The sequence below is a fragment of the Ranitomeya variabilis genome, chromosome 2 (assembly GCF_051348905.1).
Source record: "Ranitomeya variabilis isolate aRanVar5 chromosome 2, aRanVar5.hap1, whole genome shotgun sequence".
NCBI classification, from domain to species: Eukaryota; Metazoa; Chordata; class Amphibia; order Anura; family Dendrobatidae; genus Ranitomeya; species Ranitomeya variabilis.
This window is the reverse complement of record NC_135233.1, coordinates 401069892-401094880: the sequence shown is the minus strand read 5'-3', so window position 1 is coordinate 401094880 and position 24989 is coordinate 401069892. Positions and strand designations below refer to the sequence as shown.

The window sequence follows — 24989 nt, the reverse complement described above, 5'->3', positions numbered from 1 at the left end:
CCGGCACTGTTACCTTGGGGCTTCTACCCTATCCCCAGCTTTTTGGTTAAGCTGTTGTGGATATAATGGGGGTGACTTTTTGAGACTGCAGCCTTTGCACCCTCACACCTTCACTATATCTTTCATTTTCTTTCCTAGAACCCGGCTACTATCATGATGGACATTTTGGGATTCGTATTGAGGATATTGCTGTGGTGGTGGAAGCAGAGACCAAGGTTTCTTTTTTATTTCACTTTTTATCTATTTTTTTCACTATGTAGAATAATATAAGGGCGCAGAGTATATAGAGTGTATATGGGCTGGATCTGACAAAGAATGACATAAGTACAAGTACGGTTGTGTGGACCTGTGGAAGTCCGGGTTCTGGTACCAGACTCAAACTTTATTCCAAAGTTTGGTACCAGAGCAACATCCGAAACTGAACCAAAACCTGAACCCCATTGAAATCTCTATCTCTTTGTTGCTTGGTTCAGATGGGGTATGTGACGCCCCATTGTCCTGGTTGTCACAGTGGCATTGCTTTCCTCACGGGATGAGTGATGTCACGCTTGGAAGCGATGATACCTTTTATCAGGTAATCACAAAGCACACAACATGTCCACACTCCAGGCCAGAAGGGGGAGCTCTGATCCTGCTTATGGGTGGCTCCCCTATATAAAAATTCTGGTCTGGAGGGAAAGTCAGTCAGTTTGTGCCAGACAGCAGACTGGAGCAGTCTGAGGCAGAGAGACGTGTGAGGGGCCGTGCACCCAGAGGTGCTGCAGCTCCAGGATTGAGAGAGTACAGAAGGAAAAACAGCATTTAGTGAGCCTGCAGGAGAGCGAAGCACAGGAGAGTGACACCAGGGGAGGACAGCTGCGATTGAGCTATCTCCCTGCGAAGCCAGATACCGGTAGCCGGAAGACTAAAGTTGTGAGGGACTCCAAGACTTACAGCAGAAACCAGCAGGAAAGCTGAACTACACGTAATCTGTCTGCCCTAATAACCAGGAGATACAGTGGTGCATAGAGCCCAGGTCGTGATAGAGACCCTATAAAAAGGCTCGAGCCACCTGTCATATGGGTTTGTGTCCCACCTTCAAGGAGGACAGAGAGAACTGTGAGGACCTTACCAGAAGCCACAGGCAGTAAGGGACTACAGTACCACCGCGCTAGAAGGAAGGCTTTTAACTGCACCTGGTAAAGGGGACTCTGAATTCACTTCCAAGCTGGCCATACCCTGCCTGTGATCTGGTGCCCTGGACTGTGGCTGCCTGCTACCATCAGTAAACCAGGTAAAGAGACTGCAAACCTGTGTCCTCCGTTCTTTACTACACCACTCACCATCTTCACCTACATACCGGGAGCCCTGGGGATATACTTCACCTGTGGGAAGTTATACCATCTAGCTGCCATAACATCACCCCAGAGGACCCCTTTAAGCAGCGTCTGTCACCCTGACCGAATACCACAGGTGGCGTCACGAACACAAACTTTATTCACCAAATCCCTTTAAAGACTTTTCCTTTAACATGGGCACCCAGGGCCACGGACCGGGTCGCCGCCACCGTGATATCCCCTGTGAGTACCGGACCCGGTACTGAGTACCCCATTGCCCTGGTGGGCGACTCAGGTACGCCGAGGTCTGTATACAGACCGCAATGGTTGCACTGACCTGAACTTATACCTCGTACACACATACAGTATGAGCCTGTTCAGGTTGGGAAGCCCACAGACAGTCCGTCCACTGCAGACCATGAAATACATCCATCTGAACCTTATAGTAAGAGCTTGAAGAGGTTTAAACCCTAAACCCGAGCCTCCGCGACATGTTCCACCATCATGAGTCGTATGGAGGAGGATGGGGCTGATGCTGGCAGCCATCTCTCATCGCTCAGGCCTCTCTTACATAAGAAGGGAACATCACCTGTTCCATTGACCTGTGCGCCATCCGGTTTAGACATCACCCGTAGTGATGAGGGAATAGTGAAATATTCGGATTCAAGAAAATCAGCACAAATACTTTCTAATATCCGTGTATTTGTACCGAATAATGGATCCAATGGAAGTCAATGGGAAAGCCGAATATTATTCTGCTGGACCCAACAAACTGGTCTGGGGTCCGGAGAAAAAAGCTGAAATGGAAGGGAAAGAGCTAAAACTAATGGGACCAGCATGAAGAAGATGCCGCATGTCTTTGTGACTCACACCGCGTGATAAATGAGAAGCCGGCAATTCATCTGCTCTGCCGCGCACAGGAGCCGACAGGATAGAAGAGACAGAAAAATAGAGAGCATAGCAGCACTATGTATAAGTTTAGGCCATGTGAAAACACAGAAAAACGTTAAAAACATAATCTACAGTTTGCCACTCAAAAAAAATATTTTCCCCCCCAAATTTTTTTTAAACTTACGGAAATGAATGAAAATGAAGGTTCTTAGCACATAATTGGCCAATTCATGTATGCCCATCAACCACGGCAAGGTGACATCCCTCTGCTGGGTCCTTGCTCTACTGTATGTGCCTTCTCTTGGATTATCAACCTACAATTTTGGACACTGTGCTCTCTTTTTTCTATATAATGCAGCCAGGCAGCTTGCATATGTTCACACTTGGGAGGTACTGATCAATCTTTTTGTATATTTAGCTATTGGATGTTGGCTGCATCCTGCCTGATTCTGCACTCCTCCCATTGACCTGCAGGTGGCCGTAACCAGCTCTACTTGTCCATAAATTGTAGGCTTAGCCCAGGAGCAGACATGAGTGTCCAAAATTGTAGGTCGATAGTCCAAGGGAAGGCATGTACAGTAGAGCAGGGACCCATCAGTGGGAGGTCACCTTGCCGTGGTTGATGGGCATACATGAATTTGCCAATTTATGCACTAAGAGCCTTCATTTTCATTCATCTCTGTAAGTTAAAAAAAAAAAATAAATTTGAGCATTAGTAGCAGAGTACATAGTACATAGTGCTGCTGTGCTCTCTTTTCTCTCTCTTCTCTCTCTCTCTATATATATATAGCTATATATATATATATATATATATATATATATATATATATATATATATATTGTAGTATAGTGACCCCTGTGGCAGCTAGGGGGCGCTGTGTGTGCTCCTTGGGATATGCATTGAGGCATATCTGTTGTGATAATGGTAGTAAAACAGTGACTGGCAGTGTTGTGAATGTCCGATATGTGTCGCAGAGGGATTCTGCGTGGTAAGTCTGTTGCAATGTCGTTGTTCTGGGACCTGTAGTCCCTCAAGAGTTTGTATGGTTGTAAGGGAGATTTACTAGGCTAGTTGTGTGAGATGGGCGGGACAAACTAGCCACACATCCACACTCCCACCTGTGGGAGTGGTTAGTACTAGATAATGTGACTGAGGGATGGTCACATGGGCTCTGAGTCTGGATCTGAATGGTCTGTGCTGGAAGGTCCTGGAGAGAGCCCCATGTGTTGAGAGTGTCGGCTCCCTGAAGAGCACATGGCGGGGGCTCTGGACCTCGCACAGACCAGGCTGTGGAACGGATGGACATCCGTGTTGTACTGACTGGGGTCAGAGAAAAGGAAAGACAGAGTGTGAATGTCTGCAGGATGCCTCTAAGGAAGAGAGGTGTCCGAGAACCTGTGCGGCACCCACAGGTAACGGGAAGGAACCGTGTTGTACTGACCGGGGTCAGAGTTAAAGGAAGAGAGAGACATTGTGTCTGGGGCACCTCTGAGGCCAAGGGGTGTCCAGGAACCCGTGAAGGTTGCCAATGGGTAATGGTCTGAAAACCGTGTGATACTGATCCCGATCAGTATCACACGGTTGTCAGACCGTCGACTCCTCTGGCTTAGCCAGCACCGCACATGTGCTTCTTGGGAACCGCTTTTGCCCGCATTCTCCACCAATTGTAGCATAGCGCCTACTTCGTGTCTTGGGGGACACTCGCTTGGCACGGGATTAACGCACTCAGGCACGGTTTTCTATCAAAACAGAGTCTTTTAGGTTTATTTCTCACAACACAAACCACATCCACAGGAACTTAGTAACAGTTTGAACAGTATCTGGACATGTTCAACTCCACCACAGTTCGTCTCTGACCCTGGTCAGCATTACACACGGTTTTCAGACCGTTACCCATTGGCAACCTTCATGGGTTCCTGGACACCCCTTGGCCTCAGAGGTGCCCCAGACACAATGTCTCTCTCTTCCTTTAACTCTGACCCCGGTCAGTACAACACGGTTCCTTCCCGTGCCACAGGGGTCACCATACTACAATATATATATATATATATATATATATATATATATATATATATATATATATATATATATATATATACACATACACACACTGCTCAAAAAAATAAAGGGAACACTCAAATAACACATCCTAGATCTGAATGAATGAAATCTTCTCATTGAATACTTTGTTCTGTACAAGGTTGAATGTGCTGACAACAAAATCACACAAAAATCATCAATGGAAATCAAATTTATTAACCAATGGAGGCCTGGATTTGGAACGATACTCAAAATCAAAGTGGAAAATCAAATTACAGGCTGATCCAACTTCAGTGGAAATGCCTCAAGACAAGTAAATGATGCTCAGTAGTATGTGTGGCCTCCACGTGCCAGTATGACCTCCCTACAACGCCTGGGCATGCTACAGATGAGGTGGCGGATGGTCTCCTGAGGGATCTCCTCCCAGACCGGGACTAAAGCATCTGCCAACTCCTGAACAGTCTGTGGTGCAACGTGACGTTGGTGGATGGTGCGAGACATGATGTCCCAGATGTGTTCAATCGGATTCAGGTCTGGGGAACAGGCGGGCCAGTCCATAGCTTCCATGCCTTCATCTTGCAGGAACTGCTGACACACTCCAGTCACATGGGGTCTGGCAATGTCCTGCATTAGGAGGAACCCAGGGCCAACTGCATCAGCATATGGTCTCACAAGGGGTCTGAGGATCTCATCTCGGTACCTAATGGCAGTCAGACTACCACTGGCGAGCACATGGAGGGCTGTGCGGTCCTCCAAAGAAATGCCACCCCACACCATTACTGACCCACTGCCAAACCGGTCATGCTGAAGGATGTTGCAGGCAACAGATCGCTCTCCACGGCATCTCCAGACTCTGTCACGTCTGTCACATGTGCTCAGTGTGAACCTGCTTTCATCTGTGAAGAGCACAGGTCGCCAGTGGCGAATTTTCCAATCGTGGTGTTCTGTGGCAAATGCCAAGCGTCCTGCACGGTGTTGGGCTGTGAGCACAACCCTCATCTGTGGACGTCAGGCACTCAGACCATCCTCATGGAGTCAGTTTCTAACCTTTTGCGCAGACACATGCACATTTGTGGCCTGCTGGAGGTCATTATGCAGGGTTCCGGCAGTGATCCACCTGTTCCTCCTTGCACAAAGGTGGAGGTAGCGGTCCTGCTGCTGGGTTGTTGCCCTCCTATGGCCCCCTCCACATCTCCTAGTGTACTACTGGCCTGTCTCCTGGTAGCATCTCCAGCCTCTGGACACTACGCTGACAGACACAGGAAACCTTCTTGCCACAGCTTGCATTGATGTGCCATCCTGGATGAGCTGCACAACCTGAGCCACTTGTGTGGGTTGTAGAGTCCGTCTCATGCTACCACGAGTGTGAAAGCACAACCAACATTCAAAAGTGACCAAAACATCAGCCAGAAAGCATTGGTACTGAGATGTGGTCTGTGGTCCCCACCTGCAGAACCACTCCTTTATTGAGGGTGTCTTTATAATTGCCAATAATTTCCATCTGTTGTCTATTCCATTTGCACAACAGCATGTGAAATTGATTGTCAAACAGTGTTGCTTCCTAAGTGGACAGTTTGATTTCACAGAAGTTTGATTTACTTGGAGTTATATTCTGTTGTTTAAGTGTTCCCCTGATTTTTTTGATCAGTGTGTATGCATATATATATATACACACACACATATATATATATAGCAACTGGTCATGTGATTAATGGGCGGTATGTATCGCAGACGTGGGTGAACCTTTGATGGAAGCAGTGTCGGACTGGAGCACCTTGGGCCTACCAGAGAAAATCATTCTTGGGGCCCACTATGTAGCTACATAGAAATAGATAAAAGACCACCAATTGTGCGGTAAAATCAGGGTATAATATAAGGTAATTCACGTCTTAATTATGTAGCAAGGATTGGGGTAGCCTCCTCACAGAATATAATTTAGCCCCCTCACAGAATATAATTTAGCCCCCTCACGGAATATAATGCAGTCCCCTCTCATAGAATATAATGCATGGGCGTTTTCATTACCTTCTGATTCAGCTGCATTTAACAGTAGAGAGTTTTTTTTCTGCTCTTGGACTCATTTATGATGATCCTGACAGATTGGCTCTAGCAGAATCTAAAATACTCGCTCTCTGCCAGGGGGAGCGAATGGCGGAGGATTACTGTTCTGAATTTTGCCGCTGGGCGGTGGACTCACAATGGAATGACACGGCGCTGCGGAGTCAGTTTGTATGTGGGGTTTCGAGAAGGGTTAAACAAGCCCTTCTGATGTATGAGACTCCTGCTTCTCTAGAGTCTGCCATGAGTCTTGTTGTCCGCATTGATCGCCGTTTGCGTCAGGGGGCGCTAGAGACCCCGCCTATGGGGGAGGTTGTAGGTGCACTTGAGGTTGCCCAAGGTGAGCCCATGGAGTCTATGCAAATCGCAGGGGTGTCGCGTCATCAAGCCCCCTCGCTCAGGAAGCAGAGTCTCTGTTTTTGCTGTGGTAAAAAGGGGCATTATGTAAATGCTTGTCCTCTGTTTTCTAAAAAAAAAGCGCAACGGCGGAAAACTACTAAGCTCTGAGGGAGTGGAGGAGGCCAATCTGAGCTTATGCATATCCTCCATGGTGGTCTCTCAATGTATGCTCCCTGCCAGAGTTATGGTCGCTGGCAGAGAGCTGCCAATCACTGTTTTTGTGGATAGTGGTTCGACCACTAATCTCATTGATGAGGAGTTTGTGCGCACGGCCGGGTTCACGGTCGAAAAATTGCCTCATCCTATCCGGGTGGTCACCATCAATGCTACCCCTCTCCCACAGGGGGAGATTACTGAGTTTGTGGCTGAGGTTAATCTTCACATTGGGGTCCTACATTCTGAGCAGGTTACATGTAGGGTGCTCAGTAATCTTCCTGCACAAATGGTTCTGGGTTTTCCATGGTTATCTATGCACAACCCGGTTATTGACTGGAAAACTCAGGACATAATTCAGTGGAGCGGATTTTGCCAGGAGAATTGCCTGGCCACATGTTTGTCCGCTTTGACTCCAAGCATTCCTGAGTCACTGCTTGATTTCGCGGATGTGTTCTCAGAGAAGGGTTGCTCAAAATTGCCACCACATCGCCCCTATGACTGTTCTATTAGGTTTAAACCAGGGGCTAAATTGCCGAAAGCTAGGATGTTCAACATCTCTGGTCCTGAGAGGCAAGCTTTAAAAGATTACATTGCTGAGAGTTTGAGCAAAGGGCACATCAGGCCTTAGTCCTCGCCGGTGGCAGCGGGGTTCTTCTTCATTAAAAAGAAAGATGGCGGACTTCGCCTGTGTCTGGATTTCAGGGAGTTAAACCAGATTACGGTTCGTGATCCATACCCTATGCCACTGATACCTGATTTGTTCAACCAGGTGGCTGAAGCTAAGTGGTTTTCCAAGCTTGACCTCAGGGGGGCGTACAACCTCATAAGAGTCCATCAAGGTGATGAGTGGAAGACGACTTTTAATACTCCTGAGGGTCATTTTGAAAATTTGGTGATGCCATTTGGGTTGACAGACGCGCCTGCTGTATTTCAACATGTCATAAATGATGTATTCTCGCATGTTCTGGGGAAATTCGTTATTGTGTACCTAGATGACATTCTCATTTATTCATGCGACCGTGAGGGTATGTGCACACGTCAGGATTTCTTGCAGAAATTTCCTGAAGAAAACCGGAAATTTTCTGCAAGAAATCCGCATTTTTTTTTTTGCGTTTTTTTCCTGTTTCTTTTGCGTTTTTTTTTAGCATTTTGCAAGCGAAATTAGCTTGCAGAATGCTAAAGTTTTCCAAGCGATCTGTAGCATCGCTTGGAAAACTGACTGACAGGTTGGTCACACTTGTCAAACATAGTGTTTGACAAGTGTGACCAACTTTTTACTATAGATGCTGCCTATGCAGCATCAATATTAAAAGATAGAATGTTTAAAAATAATAAACAAAATGGTTATACTCACCTGCAGACAGCCGATCTCCTCAGCGGCGTCCGTTCCTATAGATGGTGTGTGTTTGCAGGACCTTCGATGACGTCGCGGTCACGTGACCGCGACGTCATCGCGGTCATGTGACCGTGACGTCATCGCAGGTCCTTCACACACACCATCTATAGGAACGGAAGTGTCAGCATGCACCGCTGAGAGGCAGGAAGACTACGGGGGCCATCGAAGGTGAGTATATGACTATTTTTTATTTTAATTCTTTTTTTTTTTTACCAATTATATGGTGCCCAGTCCGTGGAGGAGAGTCTCCTCTCCTCCACCCTGGGTACCAACCGCACATGATCTGCTTACTTCCCGCATGGTGGGCATAGCCACATGCGGAAAGTAAGCAGATCAATGCATTCCTAGGTGTGCGGAATCCCCGCAATTCCGCAAATTTAATGAACATGTTGCTTTTTTTTCCGCGATGCGATTTTTTCACGGAAAAAATGCAACATTTGCACAAGAAATGCGGAATACACTGTAAATAATAGGAGGCATATGTAAGCGTTTTTTTCGCGTTTTTATCACGTTTTTATAGCAAAAAAACGCGAAAAATACTGAACGTGTGCACATGGCCTTATTCTCATTTAGAGCATGTGAGGCAGGTGTTACAGCTTCTCAGGGAAAATAAGCTCTATGCAAAACTTGAGAAATGTGTATTTTCGGTTCAAGAGTTGCCTTTCTTGGGTTATATTGTGTCTGTTTCAGGGTTTAAAATGGACGCCGCTAAGGTGCAAGCGGTGCTGCATTGGGAACGGCCTGATAACCTAAAAGCACTTCAGCGGTTCCTTGGGTTTTCCAACTATTATAGAAAGTTTATCAAAGATTTTTGTACCATTGCTAAACCGCTTACTGACATGACGAAAAAGGGTACCAATTTCTCTGCCTGGCCTCAGGCTGCTGTGCGCGCATTTGAATTTCTGAAGAACAGTTTTGCTTTGGCCCCCATTCTGGTGCAACCGGACGTATCAAAACCTTTTACCGTGGAAGTCGATGCGTCTGAGGTTGGAGTGGGGGCGGTGCTGTCACAAGGCTCATCCTTGGGCGAGTTGCGTCCTTGTCCCTACTTTTCCAAGAAGCTGTCGTCTGCCGAACGTAATTACAATATCGGCAACAGGGAGTTGTTGGCTATCAAGTTGGCTTTTGAGGAATGGTGACACTTTTTGGAGGGGTCGGTCCATCAGGTTACAGTTATCACCGACCATAAAAATCTGCTGTATTTGGAGTCAGCCAAGTGTCTGTCCCCCAGGCAGGCTCGCTGGGCATTGTTTTTCACCCGGTTCAACTTTTTTGTTACGTACCGACTTGGGTCTAAGAACACTAAGGCGGATGCTTTGTCCAGGTGTTTTCCGGGGGGAGAACCTCGGGAAGATCCGGTACCCATCCTCCAAAAGGGTGTAGTGGTCTCGGCTCTCACGACCGAGATTGAGGCTGAGATTGCCAAGGCTCAGGTGGAGGTACCACCAGAGCTTCCCATTAACAAATCGTTTGTACCACTCCATCTTGTTGGGTGAGCATCATGATGCGGTCCTGGCTGGCCATCCAGGGGTTAGGGGTACCTTGGAGTTGGTGTCACGTCGGTTTTGGTGGCCCAAAATCCAACAGGACGTGGTCTCATACGTATCAGCATGTACCACGTGCGCTAGGGCTAAGACGTCCCGCTCTCGTCCTGCTGGATTTCCATGGATTTTATCACAGATTTGCCCTCCTCTGCTGGGAACACGGTCATTCTGGTGGTTGTTGATCGGTTCTCAAAGATGTCGCACTTTGTGTCTTTGCCTTTGTTGCCTAACGCTAAGACTCTGGCTCAGGTTTTTGTGCAGGAGGTGGTCAGACTTCACAGGGTCCCGTCTGACATCGTGTCTGATAGGGGTTCTCAGTTTGTGGCAAAATTTTGGAAAGCTTTTTGATCACGGCTGGGGATCAAGTTGTCGCATTCTTCTGCGTTTGATCCTCAGTCAAATGGTCAGACCGAGCGTATGAACCAGTATTTGGAGCAGTACTTACGCTGTTTTGTTTCTGACAATCAGGAGGAGTGGTCGACATTCCTTCCTTTGGCTGAGTTTCACCATCAGGAATTGTCTGGGGAGTCCCCGTTCTTTTGTGTTTACGGGCTCCATCCTCAGTTTTGTACTCTGCGTCAGGGGGGCTCTACTGGCGTCCCAGAGGAGGACCAGTTTGGAGGAGAGTGAAACAGCGCTTGCTAAGCGTAGGTGCAAGGTACAAACGAGTGGCTGACAGTAAACGTGTGACAGGTCCGGACCTGAGTGTGGGTGACTGGGTGTGGTTGTCCACAAAAAACATAAAACTCAAGATTCCATCCTTGAAATTGGGTCCAAGGTTTATTGGTCCATTTAGGGTTGCCGCCATCATTAACCCGGTAGCCTACCGTTTGGCGCTCCCTACGGTATATAAAATACACAATGTGTTCCACAGATCTTTATTAAAAAAGGTGGTGGGTTCTGTGGACACGGCGCCTATGCCACCTCCAGTTTTGGTGGATGGTAATTTGGAGTTTGAAGTCTCCAAGGTGGTTGACTCTCGTGTAGTGCGCCACACATTACAGTACCTGGTACACTGGCGTGGTTATGGGCCGGAAGAGAGGTCCTGGGTACCTGCCTCGGACATACATGCGGACCGGCTGGTCAGTATGTTTCACCGCCACCATCCGGACAAGCCGGGTCCTATAAGTCGTGAGGGCCCTGGGGTCCCTCGTAGAAGGCGGGGTACTGTCATGTGGGATGCTGTTCACACTAGGGCGTCCGACAGACAGCAATAATTCCACTTACGTCCACTACACGCTCAGTGGCGTCGGCTAGATTTTATCCAGCTTACTCGGGGTTAATCTAGCTGGTAATCAGGTTGGAGGCTGGGTCACGCCCACGGCCTTTAAATAGTCGCGCTGGACTTTGGGCGTCGCCGATTATAGCTTGTGCTTTGTGCCTAGTGAATCTGGTCTGGAGTGGTGGTCTTGTTGGAGGAATATCGTATCTGGTGGTGTATTATCCTTTGTCATATTCCTCCTTCCTATATTTGTATTTGTTTTGCCCTGTGCACATTATAGTGTATTCCTGTATGTCTGCGGCGTGGTGCATTTTTCAGTTTTCCCTGTCTGTGCTTTCTGTGGGGATTGGTGTGTGGTCTCTTCACTGGGTGGTGGGTGGTGGTCTCAGCTTAGGGCTGAAACAGGAGACAGGGTCAGGCCTGGCGGCCCAGACATGCACACCTTTAGTGTAACTTCTGGGAAAGGGACAGACAGGGTTTCCCTAGCCTAAGGGAAATCGCAGGGGCCCGGGTAACCAGCCTTAGTCTACCCAGTACTCCCGTGACATCACCTCCCCGCAGCAGCAACTCCTCACACACACACACTCACACACACACTCTCACACACTCTCACACACTCTCACACACTCTCTCACACACACACACACACACACACACTCTCACTCTCACACACACACACACATGCAGGCACGCAGCACAGCTCACCTCCCCGCAGCAGCAGCTCATTCCAGCAGCCTCTTCCTCGCTGGATTCCTGGAAGCTTTCTGACTGAGACAGCAGCTTGCTGGATGATGACATCAGGAAGCAGGACGCCGGGAGGTGAGCTGCTCTGTGAGTCTGTGTGCCTGCGTGTGTATGTGTGCGGTGCTGTGCTGTGTGTGTGTGGTGCAGCTTTACATGTGGGCAGTGTTAGCTGCACCCTGCGACTAACGCTGCCCGCTATTAAAGAGAAATGGTATTCACGCCTCTCCACGCCCATAGGAGCGTGGGGAAGCATGAATATTCATTTGGCTTTAGCAGCGGGGACAGGATCCTGTCTCCAGCTGCGGCTACTGGCACAGGGGAGGCCCCCTTGACTCAGGGGCCCTATAGCCACTGGCAAGGGGCCCCTGGAGCAGTGGGGGCCCTAGGCAGCTGCTGGCCAGTATGCCAGCAGGTGTCAGTGCCTGGGCCCACCGGAGAATCCTCTGGTTCTCCGGTGGGCCAGTCCGAGCCTGGATGGAAGCCTGGGCATGTTTTACATTGGGAAGACTTTCAGGTGAGTTGGAGAGCTGGGTGGGTTCAGTCACCTACATGCCCACCCAAAAGGGATGTGTCTGAACACCTAAGATGGTTGTGTGTTTAAGGACCTGCGGTGATGTCACGATCACCTGACTAGCTGTGTGATAGGTACCTGGGTGTGGTTACACCTATGTAATGGAGGTGTGTTTGGCACATGGGAGCGAGTGCTGGCTGGTCTGAGCCAGAGCAAGGAGGCCTGTGAGATACTTCTGGAGTGGACGGTCTGATAACCGTGAGTGATACTGACCGGGGTCAGTGAGAGACGCCTGTGGGACACCTCTGAGGATAAGAAGCATCTGGGAACCTGAGTGATGGTCGCCAACAGGTAACGGACTGTAATCCGTGTTATGCTGACTGGGGTCAGTGAGGGACTGTGGTTCCACTGTAAAGCTGAATGTGTACAGACTGTGTTCAGGCTGTTGCATGCTACCAAGTTCCTGAGGTTGTGGTTTGTGCTGACGTCGAAATAAACCAAGTAGACTGTTTTTGTAAGAAAATCGTGCCTGTGTGCGTTTATCCCGTTGCCAAGCGAGTGTCCCCCAAGACACGCAGTAAGCGCTATCTTACAAAGATACATAGAAGAAAAGCCGGTATTACATCTGCTGGCTTCTGTAAAATCACAAATCACAGCCGGAGCCGACAGCATAGAAGAGATGGATTACATACAGTATATGCGCAAATATATAATTATATAACTATATAATTATACACACATACCCACACACACACATACACCTGTATGACAAATACAATTAGTACAATGTGTGCAATGTTTATTAAAATATTATTTTTCTGAAAAAAATGGCGTGGGCTCCCGTGTAATTTTCTTAACCCAGCAGAGGGAAAGCCGACGGCTGGGGGCCGATGTTTATAGCCATTACTCTCCGTTACTAAGCCGTGGACTTGATGTCACCGGACAATACAAAGGTGACATCAACCCCACAAATATGAACCCCACTTGCCACCGCTACAGAGCAAGTGAGAAGAGTCGGGCAAAGTGCCAGAATTGGCGCATCTAATAGATGTGCCTTTCTAAGCAGGTGCGAGCTGCTATTCTCAGGCTGGGGGGCCAATATCCATGGCCCATTACCAGTCTGAGAATACAGAAACTATACAAGAACTAATTTAAACAAAATCTTTATTTCAACAACTAGGATAAACAAATCAACACAACCCCTTTTATAAAAACCCTTCTATATAAGACAGGGTTTGACTATCTGGTCTGCATGTATATGAGCAGAGGGATGGGGTACCTATCTGGGATCTAGACCTACACGTCCCTGTGGTGCCCCCTACCTGTCTGCGGGGGTTGGCACCCTCTTGAACGCAATATGGCGCCCCCGCTCCTCGACGGCTGACCCTCAATGCCCTATGGGTCCCTTGTGCACAGTTCGTTGTGGACACCTCACACCTGCCCACTCTTAGGGCCCAAAAATTACAAAACAGTTACCAGATAAGATTTTCCACCCCAAATAACACAATAACAGACAAACTCACTGCCTCTCAAGGCTCAACCAAGTAAATATGGCACACTTAGCCGTCTGTTCTAAGCCTCCTTCACTGGCTATCACACCCTTATGCGTCCCTACCAACAATGCCCTGCCTCACAGCGGAGGTTGGCACCCTCTTGATCGCAAAATGGCGCCCCCGCTCCTCGGCGGCTATCCCTAAGATGCCCTAAGCAGGTCCCTACAGACCATTGAACCCGCTAAGGGAAAGTGCCTATGGGGCTGTGCTGGTGGGCTACAATATAGGCATTAAATCATCATATCAGCAGGGTATGCACAGTGCGTCAGACCTAGTATCTATGTACCATACATTAGCTCTGTTAGTGAATTTATCACACAAGGCAAAGAGAGGTGCAGTGTTGTCTATGTACTAAAGACACATATATTCATATCATTGTTATTTTAGAATATATACATGGTGAGAAAATCAAGATAATAAATAATTAAAAATCTGTTGCACTTATCTGTGCCCAGATCTCGCCTCTACGCGTTTCCCCCCCATGATATGGTTCCTCAGGAGGCACATGGGAAAAAGAACCGTGTGTAACCACATCGGTGATATGCTGTGCCTGGTTGCAGGTGCAGGGATAACACTGATACAGACATGCTTATATATCTCATAAAGCTCCCGCCCACACGGCGGTATTAGGGGGGTTAAATCATACCTGTAGATTGCATTTTGATGCGCTAATGATGGCTCAGATGTCCAGTAGTTGCCCCCAAAACGTATCCTTACATTGGACATGGCGGCCGCCATTATTCCTATGGCATTCTCGGCGTGCCTGTACTGCGCATGCGCCGTTTTCAGACCCTAGAGGTCTGTTGTATTCCTTCAAACTGCGCAGGCGCTCAGGGAGGACTCCATTTTGTTGTGGATCCTATCTCCCTTAAAGGACACATTATCGTCATTGCGACTTATACCGGCACCATTATAAGAACCCCCAAAGAGAATATAGTGCACCGCATACTTGGGGGTAAGGATAAACATGGTGCATCCGAATTACCATATAACTTCTAATGTATGCAATCGCCTCCCATTCATATCATTACACAGTAGTCATGTATCAAATTTAACCCCTATAAAATACCAGCTCATCCATAGATATAACCCTGGGGAACGGTACCAAAAATACCAAACCACCCAAGGTGGGGTATTTCTGAGTTTGCCAGCCTGCACGTAGACCACTTCACATATAGCTTGGTAGCCTTTTATAGTCATGGCTGTACACCTCCATACAGTAAGAAACCCCCTTCCCCCACCTGCAATAATTTTATCCTTACGCCCATCACTGGCGAACAGTCAGAGTTACGTTCTTGGGTAACTCCTTATTATTATACATTGCGAACCATCTATTAGGTCCACATAGCCTTTCTAATCATGTCCAGGGACCGGGGAAGCCTGGATCTATGCAGACAGTTCACACGAAGCAGCTGTAGGTTAGTCGCTCATTGAGTCCCCTAGGGACAACTGACTCCATTCTAAATATCCACTGGGTCTCTTTTTGTAGAATGACCCTATCCCAATCACCCCTTCTCCCATTTTGCTTCACCACCTCCAGGACACGGGTGTGGTCTATATGGCTACGTGTGGCTGTCCGAAAAATTATATAGGGAAGACCAAGAGAGAGCTGAGGAGGAGAATCGGGGAACATTTGGGTGACATTAAGAACTGCAGGGACACCCCCATAGCACGTCATATTTGGGAATTCCATCAGGGAGAAAATAGGACACTTTCCTTTTGTGTCCTGGAGGTGGTGAAGCAAAATGGGAGAAGGGGTGATTGGGATAGGGTCATTCTACAAAAAGAGACCCAGTGGATATTTAGAATGGAGTCAGTTGTCCCTAGGGGACTCAATGAGCGACTAACCTACAGCTGCTTCGTGTGAACTGTCTGCATAGATCCAGGCTTCCCCGGTCCCTGGACATGATTAGAAAGGCTATGTGGACCTAATAGATGGTTCGCAATGTATAATAATAAGGAGTTACCCAAGAACGTAACTCTGACTGTTCGCCAGTGATGGGCGTAAGGATAAAATTATTGCAGGTGGGGGAAGGGGGTTTCTTACTGTATGGAGGTGTACAGCCATGACTATAAAAGGCTACCAAGCTATATGTGAAGTGGTCTACGTGCAGGCTGGCAAACTCAGAAATACCCCACCTTGGGTGGTTTGGTATTTTTGGTACCGTTCCCCAGGGTTATATCTATGGATGAGCTGGTATTTTATAGGGGTTAAATTTGATACATGACTACTGTGTAATGATATGAATGGGAGGCGATTGCATACATTAGAAGTTATATGGTAATTCGGATGCACCATGTTTATCCTTACCCCCAAGTATGCGGTGCACTATATTCTCTTTGGGGGTTCTTATAATGGTGCCGGTATAAGTCGCAATGACGATAATGTGTCCTTTAAGGGAGATAGGATCCACAACAAAATGGAGTCCTCCCTGAGCGCCTGCGCAGTTTGAAGGAATACAACAGACCTCTAGGGTCTGAAAACGGCGCATGCGCAGTACAGGCACGCCGAGAATGCCATAGGAATAATGGCGGCCGCCATGTGCAATGTAAGGATACGTTTTGGGGGCAACTACTGGACATCTGAGCCATCATTAGCGCATCAAAATGCAATCTACAGGTATGATTTAACCCCCCTAATACCGCCGTGTGGGCGGGAGCTTTATGAGATATATAAGCATGTCTGTATCAGTGTTATCCCTGCACCTGCAACCAGGCACAGCATATCACCGATGTGGTTACACACGGTTCTTTTTCCCATGTGCCTCCTGAGGAACCATATCATGGGGGGGAAACGCGTAGAGGCGAGATCTGGGCACAGATAAGTGCAACAGATTTTTAATTATTTATTATCTTGATTTTCTCACCATGTATATATTCTAAAATAACAATGATATGAATATATGTGTCTTTAGTACATAGACAACACTGCACCTCTCTTTGCCTTGTGTGATAAATTCACTAACAGAGCTAATGTATGGTACATAGATACTAGGTCTGACGCACTGTGCATACCCTGCTGATATGATGATTTAATGCCTATATTGTAGCCCACCAGCACAGCCCCATAGGCACTTTCCCTTAGCGGGTTCAATGGTCTGTAGGGACCTGCTTAGGGCATCTTAGGGATAGCCGCCGAGGAGCGGGGGCGCCATTTTGCGATCAAGAGGGTGCCAACCTCCGCTGTGAGGCAGGGCATTGTTGGTAGGGACGCATAAGGGTGTGATAGCCAGTGAAGGAGGCTTAGAACAGACGGCTAAGTGTGCCATATTTACTTGGTTGAGCCTTGAGAGGCAGTGAGTTTGTCTGTTATTGTGTTATTTGGGGTGGAAAATCTTATCTGGTAACTGTTTTGTAATTTTTGGGCCCTAAGAGTGGGCAGGTGTGAGGTGTCCACAACGAACTGTGCACAAGGGACCCATAGGGCATTGAGGGTCAGCCGTCGAGGAGCGGGGGCGCCATATTGCGTTCAAGAGGGTGCCAACCCCCGCAGACAGGTAGGGGGCACCACAGGGACGTGTAGGTCTAGATCCCAGATAGGTACCCCATCCCTCTGCTCATATACATGCAGACCAGATAGTCAAACCCTGTCTTATATAGAAGGGTTTTTATAAAAGGGGTTGTGTTGATTTGTTTATCCTAGTTGTTGAAATAAAGATTTTGTTTAAATTAGTTCTTGTATAGTTTCTGGTAAATACTAATTTGAGGTTATCATTTAATAAAATTCCAGTCTGAGAATACCAAACCCCAGCTGTCTGCTTTAGCAAGGCTGGTTGTCAAAAAATGGGGGGACCCATGCTGTGTTTTTTTTTTTTTTAATTTAATTATTTAAGTAATTTAAAAAACAGCATGGGACCCCCCTCTATTCTTGATAATTAGCCTTACTGAAGCTGACAGATGAGGGTTGCAGCCCCCAGCTGTGAGTTTTGCCTGGCTGGTTATCAAGAATACAGGGGAACCCATTCAGGTTTTTTTTTTCATTATTTATAGTGCAGGAGCAGTTGATGAATCCTCCCATCCGCCGCTCCTGCTCTCACTGTTATTAGCGGCAGTAGTCGTCAGATGATAGGAGCTGTGGTCCCATCAGCTGACACCAGTGACCGGAGGTAAACTTTACACCTATGATCACAGCTGAGCGCTCATGCTGTCTTTTGACAGTGTGGACCCACAGCTCTGACCAGCGAGCATGATTTCACCACCGATCAGAAGTGGTGTTTACCGCACTGCAATGCACATGACAGCGCAACAAGCATCTGGCGTTCGGGCAGCCGATCACAGTAATGTCACATGAAAGATGGTGCCAGCATGTTCATTGGCTGCAAATAAAGCGCCAAACATGCTGGGCGGGTCACTCGAATATACTGAGGTGAATACCAAATTACTCGCCGCGTAATGGACAGCCCGAATACCGTACTGTTCGTGCGAGTAACAAATAGTGCCAAATATATTCGCTCATCACTACTGCCCCTATGTGCCCGTACATACACGGGTCGTGTAGCATTGCCCTTCCCGATAGTGAGCGGTTACACCGGCCCATTCCACCCGGCCAGATGCAGAAAGGACTCCGGCTCAGCACAGCGCTTCTAGGGTTTACACTGAGCGTAGTCCACAGGCGCAGCGAGAAAGTGGGGGGAATGTAATTATCGACCCCACAGAATATGGAGCGAGTGTGCTCGTATAGCACCAACCTACTCCGTAGTGCTGTACATGGAGTATTTCCTCCTGTCCTAACCTTGGTTGACAGTCTACGGTTCCTAATCCCAGTGGACAAACACGAATCGTCATTTCTATGTTAGAGGCATTCATAGCTTCCAGCAGAAATGTATGTGCACAGTATAATGTGTGAACTGGCTTCTAGACTGCTGTTTCTCCTGCTTGTCATATGTGACCATGGCCACTAGAGGGCAGTCTGTATGGTGTGTGGAGCTGAGGATGCTTTGTGTTTACCATTTCTCCAGTGTTTATGATACGTTTTGTTACATAGTAACACTGGATTGTGGAAGGATGATTAACCCTTTGTGTTGTCTCACTTCACCCCTTCTCATTATCTCCTTCCTTCTCTCTGGCTACAGAACATTTTTGGAGGGGAGAAGTATCTCACATTTGAGACTGTGACCTTAGTCCCATATGACAGAAAGTTGATTGACACGAGCATAATGACCGACGTGCAGGTGAGTAGTGAATGCAACCAACAGAAGTGCAGGATTCCCGACACCGCATCCTGCAGACACCACTGATTCCTGGCAGAGGGCGCTGCAGAGTCCCGGTGACATTCCCGTGTGTTTCCCTCCCGAATCAGATCTCGGTCAGTGATCCCCATGTGGGTGCATCGGTCACAGCATTGTGATCACTGATCCTCCATGAGAGCCATAGATCTCACCATTATAAGACTGGTGACAAACTGGCTGTAGTGTTGGAAGAGTTAATTATTCCACGTGGTCACGGGCCAGATGGTGGAGGGCATTAGCTGGCGGGCATTGGTCTGGAGGGCTGATAACTGGGGCACGGACTGGTGGATATGGCCGGAGTCTGAGGCAGTGAGAATAGTGTTGGTCCTACTCCACCATTATGGCAGCGTTAACACGACTGAAGCTGTGACTGTAGTGCTGGGCACAGATCTCACCACTGCGGCATGGGGCACTGATTACACCCTGGGGGCCGGGCTCACATAGTTAAAGGCAACTTTGGGGTATTGATCATATCATTGAGGGAAGACGTTTAAAGGCAATTCCCATGACAGTAGTTATACCATTAGCAGAAATAAATACCTACAAACAAAGGCACCACATGCACAATATTGTTTATAAAAAATCCTTTATTAATGACAGATAAACCATCAAAGTGGTCATAAAATTGCCTGATGCGGCAAAGGTGAGACACAACAAACACAAAAGGTGGACAATTAGACCTAAAAATAACAATACTTAATGTAGATTTGAACAAGATGCTATACACATGGGAACTAGATATATGAGGCAAATAAGATATACAACATAGCAGGGCACATAATAAGATATATAAATATGACACAGCAAAAATAGTTGTAACATAAGTACTAAGGACTGGTACATGACACGTGAAGATCACATAGTTTAAGTAAACCACACATACTGGTCCGTGAGCTGTATAAAAAAAGCCCTTGTTAAGCCATATGGCCACAGGAACTACCTAAAAACAAATGTTATACCCACATGAAGAGAGAGGTCCAGGAGTCCACCACACCCGACGCGCGTTTCGCACGGAAATGCTTCGTCCAGGGGTGGATAGACGTTGGACAGGTACCTTTTTATATAAAACAGATGGCCACAGAAGTGAGTACAGCTGATACACGCCAGCGCTACAGACCGGAAGTCGTCATCATCATAGCGGCAGTAATATTGCAGCGAGCAAAGGGATGCATCCACAAAAGATTGAAAATTAAGAAAGAAACACTCCAAAAATATAGAGGGACACTCCTCCAATACGGGGAGAAGTGAAATGTAAAGTGAATCAAAAGTGCAAATGCCGTACAGCGGAGAACTTCCGGGTGAGCATCCGTAAAGTGAAACAAGTGATGTAAAAAGGTCAGGGAAATAAATAAACCAGTGCCACTGCGTAGCCGTAACTAAGCGACGCTGAAGCGCATATACATAAAAGTGAACACCACTACAAGTGAATGAATGAAAACAACTTATAACGAATCCTCATAGAGGAACCATAAAGGTATGAACGCCATGAAGAAAAGCTGAAAGAAATATACAAATTAGTGACAGCTTAAAAATGCACACTAGCCCGCAATTAGATATGAAATAAAGTGCAAATGCAATACACATAATTTAAATTATGTGTATTGCATTTGCACTTTATTTCATATCTAATTGCGGGCTAGTGTGCATTTTTAAGCTGTTTTTAATCTAATTTCTTCATGGCGTTCATACCTTTATGGTTCCTCTATGAGGATTCGTTATAAGTTGTTTTCATTCATTCACTTGTAGTGGTGTTCACTTTTATGTATATGCGCTTCAGCGTCGCTTAGTTACGGCTACGCAGTGGCACTGGTTTATTTATTTCCCTGACCTTTTTACATCACTTGTTTCACTTTACGGATGCTCACCCGGAAGTTCTCCGCTGTACGGCATTTGCACTTTTGATTCACTTTACATTTCACTTCTCCCCGTATTGGAGGAGTGTCCCTCTATATTTTTGGAGTGTTTCTTTCTTAATTTTCAATCTTTTGTGGATGCATCCCTTTGCTCGCTGCAATATTACTGCCGCTATGATGATGACGACTTCCGGTCTGTAGCGCTGGCGTGTATCAGCTGTACTCACTTCTGTGGCCATCTGTTTTATATAAAAAGGTACCTGTCCAACGTCTATCCACCCCTGGACGAAGCATTTCCGTGCGAAACGCGCGTCGGGTGTGGTGGACTCCTGGACCTCTCTCTTCATGTGGGTATAACATTTGTTTTTAGGTAGTTCCTGTGGCCATATGGCTTAACAAGGGCTTTTTTTATACAGCTCACGGACCAGTATGTGTGGTTTACTTAAACTATGTGATCTTCACGTGTCATGTACCAGTCCTAAGTACTTATGTTACAACTATTTTTGCTGTGTCATATTTATATATCTTATTATGTGCCCTGCTATGTTGTATATCTTATTTGCCTCATATATCTAGTTCCCATGTGTATAGCATCTTGTTCAAATCTACATTAAGTATTGTTATTTTTAGGCTAATTGTCCACCTTTTGTGTTTGTTGTGTCTCACCTTTGCCGCATCAGGCAATTTTATGACCACTTTGATGGTTTATCTGTCATTAATAAAGGATTTTTTATAAACAATATTGTGCATGTGGTGCCTTTGTTTGTAGGTATTTATTTATGCTTGGCTAACCACGATAGGATTTGTTATTGGTGTTGCATTAGCAGAAATAACCAGACAGTTAAAGGCAATGTTTGCAGCACTGGTTATACCATTGGGCGCAGTGATCAGATGGTTAAAGGGAGCGATTAGGGCAGAGCTAATACCATTATGTCACAGATCCTATAGTTAAAGGCAGAGATTGGGGCACGGGTGGACACAAACAGATGAGGGTCCCTGCTTTGGAGGTGAAAGTGGCCCCTTGACTTCGCGGGCCCCTGTGCGGTCACCTAGATTGCACCAATGATATGTCCACCCCTGGTTTGGACATGATAGTGGCCCCTTGACCTCTCGGGCCCCTGTGCGGTCACCCAGATTGCACCAATGATATGTCCACCCCTGGTTTGGGACACTCCTCATATGGTGACGGCACTGGTGATAGAGACAAGTGCACATCATATATTTTGTCTTCTGTAGATTCAACATGTAGACAAACATTATGAGAAGATCCGAAGAATTCTGGGACCCGTATTACAAAAACAAGATCTTCACGAGGCATTCAGATGGCTGGAGGCAAACACTAAGCCCCTGTCACACGGAGCCGCCATCGCAACCTCCATTGGTGTCCTCATTGTAAGCTCCATCACCAGCCTGTGCATACAGCTGACCACAGCGTGAGATAATGCCGCCATCCCGTGCACAGGCAATATGTGGCTGTCACTACTAATAGACACTAAAGGGGCGCAGTCATTCATCAGCCTGTGACTTCTGCAGGGAGGCATGAGGCACCTTGTACATCGCACCTCCTGGTATGGACTCCTCAGAACATCTTACATAATAAATACTGGGGAAGAATCACGTGTGGTCTGTGCTTTATTGTTTATTGTTTGTGCGTAAAATATTGCATTAATGAATATATTGGTAGCTGCAGTGGTCTGGACTTCACAGGGCGGGCATCACATGAGTCCAGCCTCCTCCACTGTCCATAGAAACGTATGGAAAAGTCAGCTCCTGGACACTGACGAGCAGCCAGCAAGGTGTTATTATTATTATTATTTATATAGCACCATTGATTCCATGGTGCTGTACATGAGAAGGGGAAACGAACAAAATACAGATATCACTTACAGTAAACAAACTAACAATGACAGACTGGTACAGAGGGGCGAGGACCCTGCCCTTGCGGGCTTACATTCTGCAGGATGGTGGGGAAGGAGACAGTAGGTCGGGGGGTTGCAGGAGCTGCGGTGTTGGTGAGGCGGTAGCTTCGGTAGTGGTGAGGAGGTAGCAGGGTCAGTGCAGGCTATAGGCTTTCCTGAAGAGGTGGGTTTTCAGGTTCCGTCTGATGCATCTGAATGTGGTTGATAGTCGGAAGTGTTGGAGCAAAGAATTCCAGAGGATGGGGGATATTCGGGAGAAGTCTTGGAGGTGGTTGGGTGAGGAGCGGCTAAGTGTGGAGGAGAGAAGGAGGCCTTGGGAGGACTGGAGATTACGTGAGGGAAGATATCGGGAGATTAGTTCAGAGATATATGGAGGAGACAGGTTATGGATGGCTTTGTAGGTCAGTATTAGTAATGTGAACTGGATACGCTGAGGGAATGGGAGCCAGTGAAGAGATTTGCAGAGGGGGGAAGCAGGAGTGTAGCGAAGAGAGAGTTGAATTAGTCGGGCAGCAGAGTGAAGGATGGACTGGAGAGGTGCAAGGGTGTTAGAAGGTAGGCCACAGAGGAGGATGTTACTGTAGTCAAGGTGGGAGATGATGAGGGCATGCACAAGCATTAGTAGAGTGACGGTTGAGGAATGGACGGATTCTGGAGATATTTTTGAGCTGGAGGCGACAGGAGGCGGCGAGAACTTGGATGTGCGGTGTGAAGGAAAGGGCAAAGTCAAGGGTTACTCCGAGGCAGCAGATTTCCAGGACAGAGGAAAGCGTGATGTCATTTATTGTGATAGATAGGTCAGGTAAGGAAGATCTGTGAGATGGAGGAAAGATGATGATGAGTCCAGGTTTGTTCACATTAAGTGTGTGGAAGCGAGAGGAGAAGAAGGAGGATATGGCTGATAGATAGGGTTGAGCGAAACGGGTCGTTCATTTTCATAAGTCGCCGACTTTTGGCAAAGTCGGCGTCTCATGAAACCCGACCCGATCCCTGTGTGGGGTCGGCCATGCGGTACGCGATCTAGGCGCGAAAGTCGCGTTTCGTATGACGCGTTTAGCGCCATTTTTGCAGCCAATGAAGGAGCGTTAGAGTGCTGACGTAGGTGTTAGGGGGCGTACACAACAACAGGCATTTTTTTTCGCGTGCATTACAGCGATGTGCAAAGTGTAAAATGAGCGTTCTGGGAGCGATGTGGAAAATCAGCGTTTAGGAGGGAGAGAGAGAGAGAGAGGGAGAGGGAGATATAGAGAGAATTAAAAAAATTTCTTCATTGGGTTTCGTGTTTCGGCCGAAACCCGACTTTTCACAGTGGTCGGCCGATTACACTCGACTCGACTTTTAAGACAGTTGGGTTTCACAAAACCCGACTCGACCCTAAAAAACTAAAGGTCGCTCAACCCTACTGATAGACACTCCAGGATTCTGGAGAGCAGAGAGGAGACATCTGGGCCAGAGAGGTAGATCTGAGTGTCATCAGCATATACAGTGGGTACGGAAAGTATTCAGACCCCTTTAAATTTTTCACTCTGTTTCATTGCAGCCATTTGGTAAATTCAAATAAGTTCATTTTTGCTCATTAATGTACACTCTGCACCCCATCTTGACTGAAAAAAAACAAATGCAGAAATTTTCACAAATTTATTAAAAAAGAAAAACTGAAATATCACATGTTCATAAGTCTTCAGCCCCTTTGCTCAGACACTCATATGTAAGTCACATGCTGTCCATTTCCTTGTGGTCCTCCTTGAGATGGTTCTACTCCTTCATTGGAGGCCAGCTGTGTGTAATTAAACTGATAGGACTTGATTTGGAAAGGCGCACACCTGCCTATATAAGACCTCACAGCTCACAGTGCATGTCAGACCAAATGAGAATCATGAGGTCAAAGGAACTGGCCAAGGAGCTCAGAGACAGAATTGTGCAAGGCACAGATCTGGCCAAGGATACAACAGACTTTCTGCAGTACTCAAGGTTCCTCAGACCACAGTGGCCTCCATAATCCTTAAAAGGAAGAAGTTAGGGACCACCAGAAGTCTTCTCAGACCTGTCCGTCCAGCCAAACTGAGCAATCGTGGGAAAAGAGCCTTGGTGAGAGGTAAAGAAGAACCCCAAGATCACTGTGGCTGAGCTCCAGAGATGCAGGAGAGAGATGGGAGAA

General features: G+C 47.1%; 1 protein-coding gene across 1 annotated transcript in view; it reads left to right on the top strand.

Annotated features, from left to right (window-relative positions):
* XPNPEP2 (X-prolyl aminopeptidase 2) overlaps positions 1 to 22526 on the top strand; it is a 95175-nt gene extending 72649 nt beyond the window's left edge. Inside the window, exons 20-22 of the mRNA XM_077286511.1 lie at positions 139 to 215; positions 18904 to 19002; positions 22149 to 22526. Of these exons, the coding sequence (XP_077142626.1) occupies positions 139 to 215; positions 18904 to 19002; positions 22149 to 22349 (377 nt within the window). The 3' untranslated portion in view covers positions 22350 to 22526. The remainder of the gene's footprint in view (positions 1 to 138; positions 216 to 18903; positions 19003 to 22148) is intronic.
* Positions 22527 to 24989: the final 2463 nt, after the last annotated feature.